Source organism: Penicillium chrysogenum, assembly GCF_028827035.1.
Source record: "Penicillium chrysogenum strain IBT 35668 chromosome Unknown utg000005l_segment0_segment0, whole genome shotgun sequence".
Lineage (NCBI taxonomy): Eukaryota > Fungi > Ascomycota > Eurotiomycetes > Eurotiales > Aspergillaceae > Penicillium > Penicillium chrysogenum.
In genome coordinates, this window is record NW_026622753.1 from 641,697 (window position 1) to 657,733 (window position 16,037).

General features: G+C 49.4%; 6 protein-coding genes across 6 annotated transcripts; 4 read left to right on the forward strand and 2 right to left on the reverse strand.

The window, feature by feature from the left end:
• Positions 1-591: 591 nt before the first annotated feature.
• N7489_008627 (uncharacterized protein) lies at positions 592-2,526 on the reverse strand (the record flags this gene model as incomplete). The annotated part of the gene is made up of 1 exon (XM_056714377.1): positions 592-2,526. One exon carries the CDS (start codon positions 2,524-2,526, stop codon positions 592-594), a length of 1,935 nt encoding a protein of 644 aa, XP_056561999.1.
• A 939-nt stretch (positions 2,527-3,465) lies between these two features.
• Positions 3,466-5,683, forward strand: N7489_008628 (uncharacterized protein; the record flags this gene model as incomplete). The annotated part of the gene is made up of 2 exons (XM_056714378.1): positions 3,466-3,671; positions 3,727-5,683. The coding sequence occupies 2 exons, from the start codon at positions 3,466-3,468 to the stop codon at positions 5,681-5,683; spliced, it is 2,163 nt and encodes a 720-aa protein (XP_056562000.1).
• A 330-nt stretch (positions 5,684-6,013) lies between these two features.
• On the forward strand, positions 6,014-7,179 carry N7489_008629 (uncharacterized protein; the record flags this gene model as incomplete). Its single annotated transcript, XM_056714379.1, has 3 exons — positions 6,014-6,041; positions 6,294-6,964; positions 7,027-7,179. 3 exons carry the CDS (start codon positions 6,014-6,016, stop codon positions 7,177-7,179), a joined length of 852 nt encoding a protein of 283 aa, XP_056562001.1.
• A 600-nt stretch (positions 7,180-7,779) lies between these two features.
• On the forward strand, positions 7,780-11,570 carry N7489_008630 (hybrid sensor histidine kinase/response regulator; the record flags this gene model as incomplete). The annotated part of the gene is made up of 3 exons (XM_056714380.1): positions 7,780-8,051; positions 8,102-8,243; positions 8,304-11,570. 3 exons carry the CDS (start codon positions 7,780-7,782, stop codon positions 11,568-11,570), a joined length of 3,681 nt encoding a protein of 1,226 aa, XP_056562002.1.
• A 1,186-nt stretch (positions 11,571-12,756) lies between these two features.
• Positions 12,757-13,817, forward strand: N7489_008631 (ribosomal RNA processing 1 family protein; the record flags this gene model as incomplete). Its single annotated transcript, XM_056714381.1, has 3 exons — positions 12,757-12,802; positions 12,857-12,964; positions 13,024-13,817. 3 exons carry the CDS (start codon positions 12,757-12,759, stop codon positions 13,815-13,817), a joined length of 948 nt encoding a protein of 315 aa, XP_056562003.1.
• A 378-nt stretch (positions 13,818-14,195) lies between these two features.
• N7489_008632 (uncharacterized protein) lies at positions 14,196-15,816 on the reverse strand (the record flags this gene model as incomplete). The annotated part of the gene is made up of 3 exons (XM_056714382.1): positions 14,196-15,517; positions 15,610-15,660; positions 15,711-15,816. The coding sequence occupies 3 exons, from the start codon at positions 15,814-15,816 to the stop codon at positions 14,196-14,198; spliced, it is 1,479 nt and encodes a 492-aa protein (XP_056562004.1).
• Positions 15,817-16,037: the final 221 nt, after the last annotated feature.

The following is a 16,037-nucleotide window of genomic DNA, read 5'->3' on the forward strand; positions in this document are numbered from 1 at the left end:
GATTCCAACACAACATGATTAAAAAAAATGTCAAAAAGAAATTCTTGTGCATCATCCGTGAATCGAACACGGGCCTCGTCGATGGCAACGACGAATTCTACCACTAGACCAATGATGCTGGTTGATGTGTGGAGATCCGGGTGTTGGCTATATGATTCTGTCAGTTGAAGACCCCACTGTGTCCGTGTCAGGGTTAGATTCATGTCGCTTAGCTCAAAGGATATTGAAATACAGAGTTATGGTGGAAATTTGATTAATATCTAGAATATTAATTCAACTTGTACATATGTATCCTTCATCCAATAAATATTCCGGGGGTTTTCGTACGTTTGCTGGCCACATTACTGCGGGAGCACTATGATATATATTGGGAGGCATGGATTTCCATTATCCTCCCCTCTCATAAATTTGCACCTCACAACACCCGTCCCTACGAGATAATAAATACTGGAATGACACCGATGAGATAACATGTAGTTGGTCATTAGACATCAATAAATGAACAGATACTTAAATGCAAGGCAGTCAGCCCCAGTGAAGAAAGGCAAAAATATGCAACGAAATGCAACAGAAATGGTATATATAGACAAATCATTCTTCATCAGCGTTGGGAGGAGGAGGGTTAACGATATTAGGTATGGCCGGAGAGAAAGGATATTGATCGTCAAAGTGGTCCAGCTCACTTCCATCGCCACTGTACCCAATGCTATCACGATTGTCATCGATGATGCGCCCGTACTCAAGGAGAAGAAGATAGAGATAGATGTCAAGATCTTCGTTGCGCAGCGCGTGCTGCGCCCATTCCCGACTCTGAGATGCGATCACCTCAGCCTCAAAGTCATGCTTCCGAATGTACGGCTCGCTAACTGAGAACGCATCTTCGGGCGGTGTTTGTGGTTCCAGACCGAGGAAGTAGGTCATCAATCCGTACAGGTCATCGTAACGGTTGTCCATGGGAACGAAATGACGCCAGGGGAAGAGCCGGGAGTCATGCCATTCCCGGAAAATAGTGGCCTTGATCCCCAGGGATTTGCTGAGCTGAAAGGCGCGCCACCGACCGGAGAAGCTGTGACCGTCAATGTCGACGAGGTATTTTGCCTTGAACTGTTCGCTGAAATCCTTGGGCTTTTTATAGGTCCAAACATCGTCGTAGAAGGAGCAGTTCGGGATGCAGCCCCAAGCCTCAGTGAAGCCGACATCGAAGTGGTCCAATGAAAATTTGCTTGGGTGGAAGTCGGGATAGTCACGATACTGCCCTAGGCTGGTCTCGGAGAGGATGGAGACCGTCTCTGTTCTCATGTCGGTGGTGTTGGTAATATGCACAAAGCGTTGGCGGTGCATATGCTCCCAGTTATCTGCAAGCTGAACCCCCCCGGAGGTGACACCGCGCCAAAGGAGAGTGTCTGCCTTGTCTTTCCACTCGTAGTCGTGTCGCGAGTTGTACACGTATCGCTTGTCTTTCATGAAATACATATTCGCAGGGAAAAGGATATCGTTGTTCACGCTAACCTTGCACTCGCTGAAGACTGGGATCAGTTTCCTTGTGATAAGATTGCTCGATGCGGAGAACAAAAAGCCGTGGTTCTCTCCGAGCACAGGACCGACGGTGCAAAGATCAGAGGAAGCAGTAAAGTTAGTCACAAAGCCACCCGAGGGAGATTTGTATAGCTTGTCGGCATCCTCTACAGTGAAATTCTCATTCCGAGCGGGAGAGTGAGGGTCACAGGAATCCTTGGCGAAGTCCATGTACAGCTTTCCGGCAATGGAGAACCAGGATGGGTCAACATGATCCCCGACACTGGGACCTTCCTTAAACATGTCTGGGGTGAATTGATCTTGCGCATCGTTGGGTAAGCTTCTGGTGAGGGCTTCGGTACGGAGGTATTCCTGGGTATCTTCATATGGAACCATGACCCGCGGCTGATCCATAACATTAAGCGCAATATCCATATCCGGAAGATACCGAGCAATGCGCTTGATCGACTTCCGCAGTGTCTCGACTCTCCACCCTTCAACGCGGGAGTAAACAACCTTCTTATTGCGGATCTGCACACCTGCAATGCCGTCGCTGGATTGTAGCTTGGCTGCCATCTGTCGAATTTCCGCCGGGGCAATCGCCCAAAAAGGTCGCAGATCGCCCGTAATTTGCTGGAAATCGTCGACATTATGCGCCTTCTTTTTGCGTGCGAACATGTACCATTCCTTGAAACCGGGAGGTGGGTGTCGTCCATATGTCTCACGGTATTTGGCGACTGTTCGGCGGAAACTTGTTGAACGACTATTATCATATGCCAACCATTGTCGGTTTGCTTCCTTCATCAGGTCGGCGATAGGGTGTCCATCGTGTGCATACTCCCCGAATACGGGGCTCGTCGTTGTGGTGAAGAGACCCAGATTAGGGAGGTGGATCACGGAGTTGTCGACAGTATGGGTGAGAAACAGGAGGTTGAGGAGGCATATGGATGTTGCTGCGCAGGCCAGTAGCAGGTAGAATAGCCTGCGACTCCGGGGGAACGGGCCAAGCATTGAGAATTGCCCCCCAAGACCGAGAGCGAGGTTCCCGCACTAAATTTAGACGATCCTGCAGGGATTATGGAAAAGCCCAAAGCACGAAAGGCTATGAAAAAGAAGTGAAAAAGGACATGATTGTAAGAGACACCTCGAAATTGAGAGAAATGAAAGAATAAGAGAAAGAAAAAAGAAAGTCGCCCTAAGACCCCTTAGCCTATTAAGTCTCCAACGCCTGTCCCTAAGACGCCAAGGATCTAACTCCGTGCGAGCAAACACCATACTAATAAAGTTTTTGAGTGGCCTATTTAAAATTATCTGTAATATTTTATATTTTTCTTTTAAAAGATAACGGGCCTATTATAACAACATATATAGAATACAACTGCCGGGAAAATTGCAAGTAGAGTTAGAAGATGTAGATCTCCCTTACGCAGTACTACACAGGGGGTTCAAGATCAAATCGAAGATCAAAGGAACGTGGCCGACCAACCCGTGGACCTATCCTACCCAATCAGGAATGCTCGGCGATGGTCGGCCGAAGAGAGGCTGAGTCCAATTTGACTAATTTGATTCGGATACGGCTCTTTGTATATCTGCCGAGCATTACCGGGAATACATGTTTTGATTTCATATTCATTTTATAGATTACATATAGAGAATAGCGCAAGCGTTTCAAGTCTGATTTATATACAACATTAGGCAAAACACCCGTGGACCATTAGGGTTATTCCAAGATTGTTCCAAGGTTCTTCAGAGCCCGATTGGAGGGTTCCGTCTGACTCAGTTCTTATATAAGCTAAAGCCTCCGAACGCCTCAGGCACATACCCGCAGCTAAGAGCTGTCAATGCGGCTCTCACACATCTTCGTTACAACTTCTTTCAACGCCTAAACTTTCTCCCATGCAGATGACGTGACCAATAACTCCTCATGGGTGACTGTCCCATCCTAAAATTATGGCCCTAAAACGTACTCGCGCCGCGCTCGAGGCCGATCTTCAAGCAGAGCAATCCCCATACGCCTTCTATGGAACCCCGTTACCGCCACTTGATGAGGATGTTCGCGATGACGGCTCCTTTGTGCCAATATGGAAACAAGAAGTGAGGGACGAACATGGGAACAAGCGTCTTCATGGCGCCTTCACCGGTGGATTCAGCGCGGGGTGAGTAGCTCCCAAACCGATGACCTTTGGATGGACAACCACTGACGTCTTCTAGATACTTCAATTCCGTCGGCTCGAAAGAAGGATGGACGCCTTCAACCTTCGTCTCGTCGCGCCAGAACCGTGCCAAGAAAGCCGAACAGAAACGACCCGAAGATTTCATGGACGCGGATGACCTGCGAGAACAGGAAGAATCTAGACAACTACAGACCGCCGATGAATTTGCCGGTTTCGGCTCGACCGAGCTAGATGCTACGCGCAGAGCAGGGCTCATGGATATATTGAAAACCGGCGGAGAAACCATGGGAGTGAAGCTCTTGAAAAAGATGGGTTGGCGCGAAGGTCAAGGGATCGGACCTAAGGTGCGACGCAAAGCCAATCTGGACGAAAGCTCTGCTCCGGGTGGGGATGCCGAGGAAACATACCTTTTTGCTCCTGAAAATCCTCCCATGGTTGCCTTCATCCGAAAGAACGACCGCAAAGGTCTTGGGTTTGAAGGCGAATCCCGCCTAGAGTCTCACAATGCTTTGCAACCCACCCGAGATGTCGAGGAGTCGGATTCGTTCTTTGGGGGGCGATTGGCCATTCAAGGGAAAGCTCAGCCTCCGAAGCCGAAGGAACCACGACGGGGAGGACTCGGGGTTGGCCCTCTTAATGACACTGGGTCGGACGACGAGGATCCTTATTCATTGGGTCCGCAGATCTCATATAACAAGACCATCGGAGGGGATAAAAAGAAGAAGAAAAAGGTCAAACCAGAACCAACTATCGCCTCAGCCAACCCACTCTTGAATTCTAAGCCCGTGTTCATATCGAAGAAGGTGGCGGCAGCACGCGGGGCCGGAGGTTTCAGAAAGTGCCGCGACGGGCGCCTACCGCTAGATGGATTCATTCTTGCCGATGGCATCATGGGACTGTCCATTTCAGAGAAGAAATACGATCCTCCTGTGATACCCGAGGACTGGAAACCCGACAAGGAAATTTCGTCCGAAAAACGAGATCAATCGAAGTATGTCTCTACAGCTGATGCCGCAAAAGCCTCGACTCTCAATCCCACGTCCAGAGCAGCACTTCTGGGCGAGGATCAACTGCCTGGGAAGTCTATTTTTGATTATATGAGCCCGGAGGCACGAGAGAAGATTGTCAAACTTACCGGCAACGCCAATTTACCTCCGGCTTTAGGAGAAAAGGCGCCCAAAGGATATGAACTTCCTGAATCACAGAAGCGCAAGGATCTTTGGGACCTTGTGCCCAAACTCGACAAACAGATTGCCGCCCAAGCCCTAGCTCGGGCCGTTAGTGGGTGGATGCCTTACCAAGAAGATGAGAAAAAGCGTGCACGCTACCAAACATTCCTCCAAGTTAGTGCCGGGACTCGCTCTACCCTCCCAGAACGGGTGGAAGGGTCCAGCACCGATGAATGGGTTATGGAGATGCAAGAATTTAGCCGAGCTGCAGAGGTCTTTAAACCCATGTCGGGAGTTATGGCATCTCGATTTACCTCCTCGTCCACCGCGCCCAAGATTGTCTCAGATGCTCCCGACTCAGCGGAATCTGGGCTCAGCAGACCTGTCGAAAAGCCAGACGATCCTGCAGTAGCAGCTGCCAAAATTGGCATGTTCGGCCCAATGACTCGAAGCACGATTTCCTTTTACCCATCTCGTCTTCTATGCAAGCGATTCAACGTCAAACCACCGGAGAATGTGCAACTTGACCCCGGCGAACGGCCTGGAGCCCCCAGTACCGAACCTGGAACACGCTTCCAGTCCGCTGGCTTCCAAGCTGAAACTGGCCCCAAGCAATTGGTGTCGCAGGATGTCATGAACCAACTTCTCATAGACTCATTAGGTTACTTACCTACAGCAGATGGCCTTGATCCATCTGCAAGTGGTCCCGTCAACGCGCCACCACCGGTAGTTGTTGAACCTGAGCGCAATGATGCCCTGGAGGCAGAGCGGCCTGGCGATGCTGTTTTCAAAGCTATCTTTGGGAGTGACGACGAAGATGAGTAGAATTGGGCTTACTTGTATAATCCAATAAAAATTCATGTATTTTTTTAGTTATGTCCCTGTACTCTGTACGAATTAAGCAACTGTGCTCTGTAGATCATTGTGTGACTTGGAATCATCCCATCGGCATTAGATGCGCGAATGGGGGAAATTGTGGAATGTATGCTTGTTTCTTGTTTCTTGTTATTTCTGTTTCATTTTCTATTTTACCTTCGTTGCCTCCTTTTGCCTCGTCTCTTACCCAGTAGGTCTGTGCTCAGGAGGATCTAGTTCGCTTTAGAGCGTTGACCACTACTCCGCGCAAGCCCCTCTCAAACTATTTCCCCTCCTCATATGGAGCTCCTTGGTCGCAAGCAAGATGGTAAGAATTCCCAAACCCCAGAACCCCAGAACCTATACATATACCATCATAATTAAGACCGGTCACATTGCTTGGCATCGAATGTCACACGACTTGAAGCCCCGACTCTCATCTCCATACCATACAAACCCGCAATGGCCCCATAATCATAACTAACAATCTCCACTTCAATCCAGGGCTGCTGCGCATCAGTGTTGTCGCGTAATATCGACAACCAAACCCCCATCCAAGAACGTATCTCACACACAACAGCTACGAGGGATACGAGCGACCGCTCGACGCCAAGGCAACGAACCCGCCGTGCCCCCAACATCCCTTTAAATGAGCACTACAACGAACCAGTTCGCAACCATGTGTGGCGCAGCAAGCGACGAACATGGACGCGCGCACAGCTGGACCGCGAGCGCGCCGAGTTCTTCGAGACGCGGGTTACAGGCAGACCGGAGATCTGGGCTGCTATCTCGACGGTGATATCGCTGATTCGCAATGGCGACTTGGTTACTGCGCAGAGTATTATCGATGCTGCGGGGATTACTGTTCCCACTGGGGATCTTTGTGAGGGCTGCTACGATGAACAGGGCGTGCTTTACAGAATTCCACAATGTGTTGCTAGCGATCCGGAGAATATGGTTCCTTCGTCTTGCCGGACAGCTAGTGAAGATGGCGGTCCTGCTGGATATGAAGAAGAACTGGATGCTGGGACGCTCTCGGATGGTAAGCTCGCTACGGATGATGCTTCTGGGGACGAGTTGATTTCTCAGGATGTTGAACGCCGCCGGGAGGAGAAGGGGAAGACCAGTGAGCGGGATTTGATCCGTGTTCTTGCTCGTTTGAGTGATCGTGAAGGTCCGGATATAATGATTTCTATTGGTAAGGGTCAGACCGTGGGACTTTTGGCGAGGAAGGTGCATCAAGAAGCCAAGGTTGGTTTTGTCCCTTGTTTCTTCGTTTCGTTTGGTGGATTATTGGCTGATTTGTTGTTTAGCTCAAGAGTGATAGGCGCGTTCGAATCGCTTACTTGGGCCACTTGCTGAATGAGCGCGAACCACTCGTTGACCAAGGGTGGAAGACTGGCCATGTTATCAATGCTTTAGTCGTCTCCCCCGTTGATGATCTTGGCCTTGGACACCGGCACTAGGACGCTTTTACTCTGTTTTGACCTCCAGCATTCTGGCGTTTGGGTCATCTGATCTCTTTTGCATAATACCCCGAGCCTTTTGTCTTTACTTTTTTGTTCCGATTACAACCTGGCAGATACTCTACTTTATCATGATGTCTTCACGTGGGGATATTCGTACTCGAGTGAGAGCAAACTGGCTCTCAACACGATATCGTCGCCCTTGCCTTGTCGAATTTTGTTCACCTAATTACTTGATCTACTTATGACCATGCAATGTCTCCATTTCTTTTCACAAGTTGTTGTGTCATCTTCTTTGTAAACCCGGGCTACCTAGGTATATAGTGGCCACGTACGCCAATAGTGAACATCTCAAGCTACCTATTTAGCTCCACCGCATCTGACCTATCACTTCGAGCCCTCGGAGTTGTTTTAGCAAGCTCTTTACTCCATACCTTGGAAAATGACCCACGAGATCGGCACATGCAGGACGTCACGTGCTATGACGTACGTGGACATGTCTATCACAACGCAGACACAGGTAGCTCTCTCACCCCCTCGTGTCAATATCCCACATACTTTTATACCTTAGGGGTTGTAGACAATCCACATAGCCAGACTATGGATTACGAAGCGGACCGCCAGAAACGCGAGGTATATCGATATTTCCAGCCAGAAAATCCAGCGGCGCTTAATGCATCACTTCTTCAACTTGATGAGCATGTGGCCTCAACAGCAGATTTTTCAGGAGTGACTACCCCTTTTGTGCCCGATGCCACTGAATCAAAGACAAGTTTTTTTGAAGGCAGCTCTCCGTCAAGTCCAAATACAACTTTGACTTCTTTTGCGCAATTAGCCGCTCTACGTCTGAGCGCGCAGCGGGCTTTTATTACGTACATTACTCTCCTGCTCTAGCGTGGACTATGATCTGACTTTTCCAAAGTGTATTGAATACCGACTCCCAGTTTATATTGGCTGAAGCCACAAGAAACTCCAATCTTAGAAGCTCAAAGTCAACTGCCGGAGAAAGAGATACGCTCTTCGCTGGAACATCGACGGTACCAGATGCTTGGAATATATGCCAGGTAAGCCTATCTCTGGAATATTGCGAATCTCTACACACTGACGCCTATTTCCTCAATTAGGAAACAGTTGCAATAAGCTCAGACAGCGAAGATGGATTATATTCATTTTTGGTTGTCAACGATCTTCAACAGGAAGAACGATTTAGAGGATTACCCTTTGTGGCACAAGGGCCACACTCTCGCTTTTATGCGGGAACGCCCCTAACCAGCCATAGCGGTATCAATTTAGGATGTCTGTTTGTATTGGATCCTGAACCTCGCCAAGGCCTATCTGATATCGAGAAGGATACATTAGGAAGAGTGGCAGAGTTGGTAATGGACTATTTATTGGTTAGCCGTCAAGCCGCAGAAGGGCGACGGGCCTCGCGGCTATCGCGTGGTCTCCATCTTTTCGTCGACGGCAACTCCAGTTTCGCCAGCAACGCTCGCATGTCGTCTCGGTCGAACAGCTCAGCACAGAGTTTGTCACCGCGGATATCACCTCACTTCAGAGGTAGCCGATCTGCTAGCTCCCAAAATGATGAACTGGAATCTCGCTCCGCACGTTCTAGATCAGGAAATGCGTCTCAAAACGACTATGCACAAACTTTGAGCCCAGATTCCAACCAGAATGACACATGTGTCCCCCCTAGTCCAACGGCATCGTTGCACAGCTCGCGGCAGGACGACAGTAGTTCGGAGGACTCGTCAAGCAGCAACCACTGGCTTTTCCAACGTGCTGCGAATCTCTTGCGACAAAGTCTGGACTTGGACGGTGCTGGCGGTGTCATGTTCTTGGAAACCAGTGACAACTCCTCCGAATATGTCGCAGCCGGTCATTGTGACTCCGCCGAATCCACGAATCCAGCTCCTATTCTTGCGCTGTCCACCAGAGATGATCCATTTTCATATCAGGCAAACTCTACTTTATCAGATCCAGCTGTCAACCTTGACAATGTCTTTCTGAAACAGTTGCTGCATCGCTATCCTAAAGGGAAACTCTGGTCATTTCACCACGACGGAACATTTTCAACTTCAGAAGACCAGATAACCGACGAGTGTCAGAAACAAAGAAAAAAGTCAAAGGCTTCGGAGACCAGCAAACTGAATGAGTTCTTCCCTGATGCATCTCAAGTCATGTTTGTCCCACTGTGGAATGCCACAGATTCCCAGTGGTTCGCTGGGTGTTTTTGTTGGACTCCCCACCCAACGCGAGTTTTCAGTCCTGCTGTTGATCTGAGCTCAGTATTTGCCTTCGGATCCTCCATTATGACCGAATACAGCCGCGTTGAATCAGTTATCGCAGACCGCCAAAAGGGGGACTTTATAAGCAGCATTTCCCACGAATTACGCAGTCCGTTGCATGGTGTCTTGGCTGCGGCGGAGTTCTTTGGAAATACTACCTTGGACCAGTTCCAGTATACCCTCCTCGATACGATAAATGCATGTGGTCGGACTCTTTTGGATACAATGAACCAAGTTTTAGACTTCAGCAAAATCATGTCGCTGGAAAGGCACAAGAAAACCTTCAGGCGTGGAAAAGATCCGTGGAAACCCAAACCATCCGAGGACAGTGTCACGAACCTGGATACATTGGTTTTGACAGATGTGGCTCTCTTGATAGAGGATGTTATAGACAGCGTGTGCTTGGGTCATTCCCACATGCAGAGGTCAGCCTCGTCCAATAGTCGCCCCACAGATATCTTGTCAACACTGCCTTCCAAGTCAGCAAACGGAGCTGGTCACATATCAGGAGTGGATATCGTTGTTGACATTGCTGATAATGACTGGATGTACAAAGTCCCGCCGGGGTCGCTGAGACGCCTGATTATGAATATTTTTGGCAATGCGCTGAAGTATACCAAAAGGGGTCGGATCTCAGTCCACATGGATCTCACCGAGCGCTCAAAGGGTCGCTCTCGACGCCAGGGTCTCGAAGATATGGTGACATTGACCATCTCAGACACGGGTAAGGGCATTTCGAAGGAATATCTTCGGAAGCACCTATTCACTCCATTCTCACAAGAAGATCCGCTGTCAGTAGGTACTGGTCTTGGCCTATCAATTGTTCGCGGCATTGTGAAAACCCTCAATGGGAAAATTCATGTTCGGAGCCGGCAGGGCGAAGGCACTATTGTCAAGGTGTCGCTTCCTCTTGAACGTCTAGTGGGCGATGAAAACCCACAATCAACGTCCTATAAAGAGAATGCGGATCAAAATACACTTACGGCATCTTCTCAACTCCGACATGTCGGATGTAGTGGAAAACGTGCCGCTATCTGGGGAATCGATTCGTCTCATCTCGAAGAGCATCCGTTCTGGGCTTCCATAACTCGGTATATCACGGATTGGTATGGTCTGCAGCTTGTTCCTCTATCTACCAATGAGCCTATTGATATTCTGTTTGCGGATGAAAGGGATTTGTCTGCAGACGAAATACACGGGTTCCCAACAGATTTGCGAAGTCTGCTCGTCTTTTGCAACGAGACACGCGATTATGGTGATCCTAGGGGACGATGGTCGGATCTTGCTGGCTCCCTCGCGATTCTCCATCGACCTTGCGGTCCACGGAAGCTCTCTCGCGGTATTTTGAGCTGTCTTGATACGAAACCGACAACCCCTACGTTAAATCCGCAGAATTCCGGGGAAGGCTTAGTACTTCCAGAGCGACCTGCTCTTACAGCCTCGGCTTTGCCAATTGAACAGCCCAACCCCTCACTACCAGGAAATCTACAATCACCAGATGCTGAACCATCAATTCCCGCGCCGGGGTCCAGAAATTCCACCATTGGTTCTACGGACCGTAGCGATTTTCTCTTTACATCGCGTACTGGCAGCTCTGATCGCACAATATCGGGAAGTACTGACTCCACCAATGCTGGGTCTTCTTCCTGTACTCGATCTTCATCTGGCGGCTCAGATCATGTTAGTACCTCATCTGAGAGTCAAAACAGACCCCGGGTATTGGTGGTAGATGACAACAACATCAACCTTCACCTCATGATGACATTTATGAACAAACGAAAAGTCGTGGTTTTGGATAAAGCCGAGGATGGCAGAGCGGCCGTCGATGCGGTTGAAAACATGCAGCAGGGATATGACCTTATTTTCATGGACATGTCTATGCCAGTTATGGACGGCTTTGAGGCGACGCGCGCCATTCGTGCAATTGAGAAAGAACGGGATGGCTCTATTGCGGCAACGATTATCGCATTGACAGGACTCAGCAGTACACGCGATGAGTTCAGGGCCTTGGATTCAGGAGTGGATCTTTTCCTTATGAAGCCTGTTTCTTTTAGGGAAGTATCAAGGCTTATTGATGAATGGGAGGCCAAGCGGCCGAAATAAGTATGGCGATGAATATCTTACTTGACGCAGGCTTGCCACTCAGACGTGGAAGACCACGTTAAAGATATGGTTTCTTACATTGGCGTTTTCAGTTTTTCTTTCCATACCCTTGCTGCTTGTTGAGCTGCGCATATCATGATTGATGATTGATGGGCGATGGATGATGACGAGATTCGATTCATTATCTAAAGTTTTTCTATTGCGCCCCGACAGCTATAGGGGCGATTATATCTACGCACAACGCCCAATGGGGGCAAATTGGACGCCGAAAACGGCTACTCTTGATGCCATTATCTGCATCCTTTCTACTAGCAAAAACCAGCTGATCATTGAGATCCATTATACGGACTAACTTTCACCAGGTGCTTATTGGCCGCTGCTCACTGCAAGTAGCATTGATCGACATTCTGGGGAGACTATAAGCATAGCCCTCCTGTCTTGGTAAGTAGCTACCCATATATCTGAACCTTGGAAGCATAACGGCCACATAAAGCAGATGTATATTGAGCCCTAGTCGACGGCTGAATATGTATGCTCCAGCCTCTCCAGAGAAGGACTTCCAAGGTGAGTCTTGGCAATGAATTGATGCACTGTTTGGCTACTCATTAAGCGTGTACCCCCCCTGTATCCAAGGGATAATGATACTCCGATTATTGTCGGAACCTTTCTCCTTCAGCGGAGTGGTATAGGTAGCTGTTATCCAACTATTACGGTGGGTGCTGATCCATTCCATGTTTGTAAAATGATGATGACGGATATAAAACAGAGCAAAACAATGATATACCAAGTATAGTTCCTATACCAATTTAAATCCTAGTCCCTACTTTAGCAAGAATAACAGGCATACTCTGGCTAGCAACATCTGAATGATAACGAACGAACAGCGGATGATATACTGCCTTATGTCTCAGGCTGATAATATTAGCTAATCAGCGATATGGAGCTCCTGGACAAACAATGCAAACAACTCTATCGCAAAGAAAAAAAAATAATTTATCGCAATCTTCGATCTGCATTTTGGATCAAGACAGCAGTTCGATAGTCTCGAACTTTTGATTGGCCTCTAATTCAATTACATATCTTTTCAGGGTAGTCTCTGTATACCCTCACTGAGATCAATCACCTCCACCTTGATATCCCAGCTCCTCAATTGCTAGTCTCGTCAACTCGAGATAAAACCGTACCAATGGACGGCCAGAAGACTCCTTTCGTGAGGGAGCTCGGCTCGAGTGGTATGAATATTCTTTTACCAATTGGAAAACAATAACGCTAACTGATCTCTTTAGACCGGAAAGCCCGCGACAAGGCTCTTGACTCTTTAACCAAATTCGTGCAATCCCGCACCGATCTAACCCTCGTGGATCTCCTCAAACTCTGGAAGGGCCTGTTCTACTGTATGCACCACTGCTACATTCGCCGAACCCAAATGACAACAAAACTAACCTTCACGCAGGCTTCTACCACTCCGACCGACCCCTCACACAACAAGCCCTCGCCCGCGCACTCTCCTACTCCCTTGTCCCCTCCCTCCCCCAAGAAACCCTCCACCGCTTCCTGCGCGCCTTCTGGATCACCATCGGCCGGGACTACCACTCACTAGACCGCATCCGACTGGACAAGTACCTGATGCTGATCCGTTTCTACGTCGGCGTGGCATTCGAAGTTCTCGTGAAGGACAAGACCTCAACAAAGAACGCAGACGGGAAAAAGCGCAAGCGCGAAGACGCAGCCAAGCAGGGCCGCGGCAAGAAGCAGAAGAAGCAGGCTGAGGCCGAGACCGTCGAAGACAAGGAGGAGAAGGACAGTGCCGAAGACGACGAGGCCAGATTCCCCGATCTCGCGGCTTATATCTCCATTATCGAGGAGGGTCCTTTGTGTCCGCTGAACTATGATGAGGATCAGGCCCCAGACGAGGGTGACCCCAATTACGTGCCTATGCCGCATGGCCCCGACGGGCTGCGTTACCATCTTGTTGACATCTGGGTCGATGAGTTGGAGAAGGTTCTTGAGTTTGAGGAGGTGGCTGGTGATGAGGATGAGACCCCGAAGCGGAAGATCAAGGGCGATGTGCCCATGGAGCTTATTCTGAGGCCACTGGAGAAGCTGCGTGCCGAGAGTGCCTACAAGCCTGTTCGGACGAGGGCGGCTGAGGCCTTGGAGGATGAGCGGTTGGTCGAGTGGGGCGTCCGGACAAGAAAGGCCGATGAGGACGATGACAGTGAGGAGGAGTGGGGTGGCTTCGAATGAATATTCTAGTTATAGTATTTGAAAAGGGATTTGTATAAACAGACTGAATTCATTGCACAGCGTGCTAGCGATTATGTCCATCAGTCCATCACAGGTTCTATAAGGAAGAAGCCGGTGCTATACCTACATGTGTAAAGGACTACCAAATGTATTCACAAGTCTCCTATTTCATTTGGTTTTACTGTACAGCCTGGTCACGGAGTATCAAATGTCTAATGCGACTTATTGACAAAGCACCAATTCTTTTGCGCTAGGGTATCATGAGTGAATGCAAAAACCCAGCAAGCAGTGGGTATATAAAGAGCGGTCTGCCAACAATGATAGGGTGGACGGTAGCTGATGACGAATTTCCTCCCAGAAGCAGGTTGAAGGCACGATTTAGCGGGGACCTGCCGCCTCATAGATACGGCCCGATTTGGTCAGTATTGTGCCCAGTCCCTGGTGGACCTCGGCTTGGAACGCTTCAAAAGGCACCCGCTCACCATCAATACTGATGTAGCCTTCCTTCTGGTGGGGAATTAGACGAAACGCAGACGCTTTGCGGACATTAAGGTCTGGCATGTCGAAAAAGCGACCACTGGGGATTTCGTTCATCATTGTAAGCGCTGTAGCACGACTGACTGTTCCGTCGATAGTGACCACATCCATCAGGCCGTCGTCGGGCAATGTTGCAGGAAACATATTTGTGTCTTTCGACATAATGGCCATATTCCCTGCGTAGAAATTGCCCATAGTTTCACCCGAAATAACCTGCCATCCCTGGGGCAGCTCGTCCGTCACTGTACCGTATTTGAGCTCTGGTAGGCCTGGTGACTCTGCAGCAAGTTCGAGGCGTTTACTGTCAGCATCCGGCTCCTGTGGGCGTGTACACCACGCAGTGTAGTGTTCCTTAATTGACTCCTTGTCGCCAATTTCCACCTTGATGGCTATGTCACAAGGCCATATGGTCTGTCGCATCAAACGGATCAAAAAGCCGTATGTAAACCGCTGAGCGCCCATCCAACGGATGTTTTCAGTGCCCAAATCACACTCGGCGACAATGCCAAAAGATTGCGAGAGGAAAGAGAGCATGCGCGAATCTTTCTGAGAGATCGAGACTAGGTCCAGTGGAGTCCTCAGCCCCTTGACGATTGCCAGCGCCGCAATCGAGACGCTACCAGTCCCAAAAGCATTCCATGTCAGCCCATTTCCAGAGCCACAAGGAAGCAGTGCAACAGCAGTCTGCGCTAGCGCTTTTCGAGCATCTGGCCGCTTGCCCAATCCATTGAACACCTCGTAGGGCAAGCCGTCTCCAGAGCAGCAAACGACCGCATCGTAAGCGTCGATGTCGAGGTTTTCCGCAATTTCAATTGCATGCCCACTGTATTCCGTGTTCTGCACATCCAGCTGGCACTTCGCCGCGGCGAAGACAGGCGCCGCATATCGCTGATACAAACTTGCAGCAGTTCCCTTCCCACCGAAAGGATTGACCAAAATCTTCAGCCGTTTGCCGCGCAGTGCCTTTGCATACGCGGCATCGAGCAGTTGTTGTGCCCATCTCTCGACGGCCTTTTTTTCTTTTTCGGAGATTGGGTATTGGACGGTTGTTACGGAAACATCGTTCTTGGCAGAATGCTGTGCATAGGCAATCACGAGATTGGAAGCCGTGACTTCGGCGCCCAGGATGTTGTACAATGAGATGGCATGGTTGGTTTCCGGTTCTGAAATGCGCGCATAGCTTGGTCAGACCATTTTCATCAACAGTAGCGCCCGCGATAACGCGGCGATCGCCAGGGGGCCACTACCGACTTACTAGACTGGAGTAATCCGCAGCAGCTACGATCTGCTTTGGCCGGGCGATCATCTGCATGGGTGAGCATATGCCCACGCGCGGGGGTGTGGATCAGTCCATACCAAGTATGAGGAGCGAGTCAGCGCCGATAGTCAAAGAGACAGATGAGACAGATTCAACGATCAGCGTTGTGTCGTGCGGCTCCGAGGAGTCGTCTTGGGAGGACATTTTGGATAAGTATGGAGATTCAGGACATTATAGATAAAGAGGAATAGAGTAGAAGAATCTAGGGGAAGGAGTTAATGATAGAACAATGAAAATGCCCATATGCAGCCGCGGAGTTCCGGTGGGCCTAGGCATGTGGTCCCTGCGTCTGACAGAATGTACGTTCAACACGTAAACAGTCAGGACAGCCCTCCAGGGCTGGAGAGGATAGAGTACGGAAAACA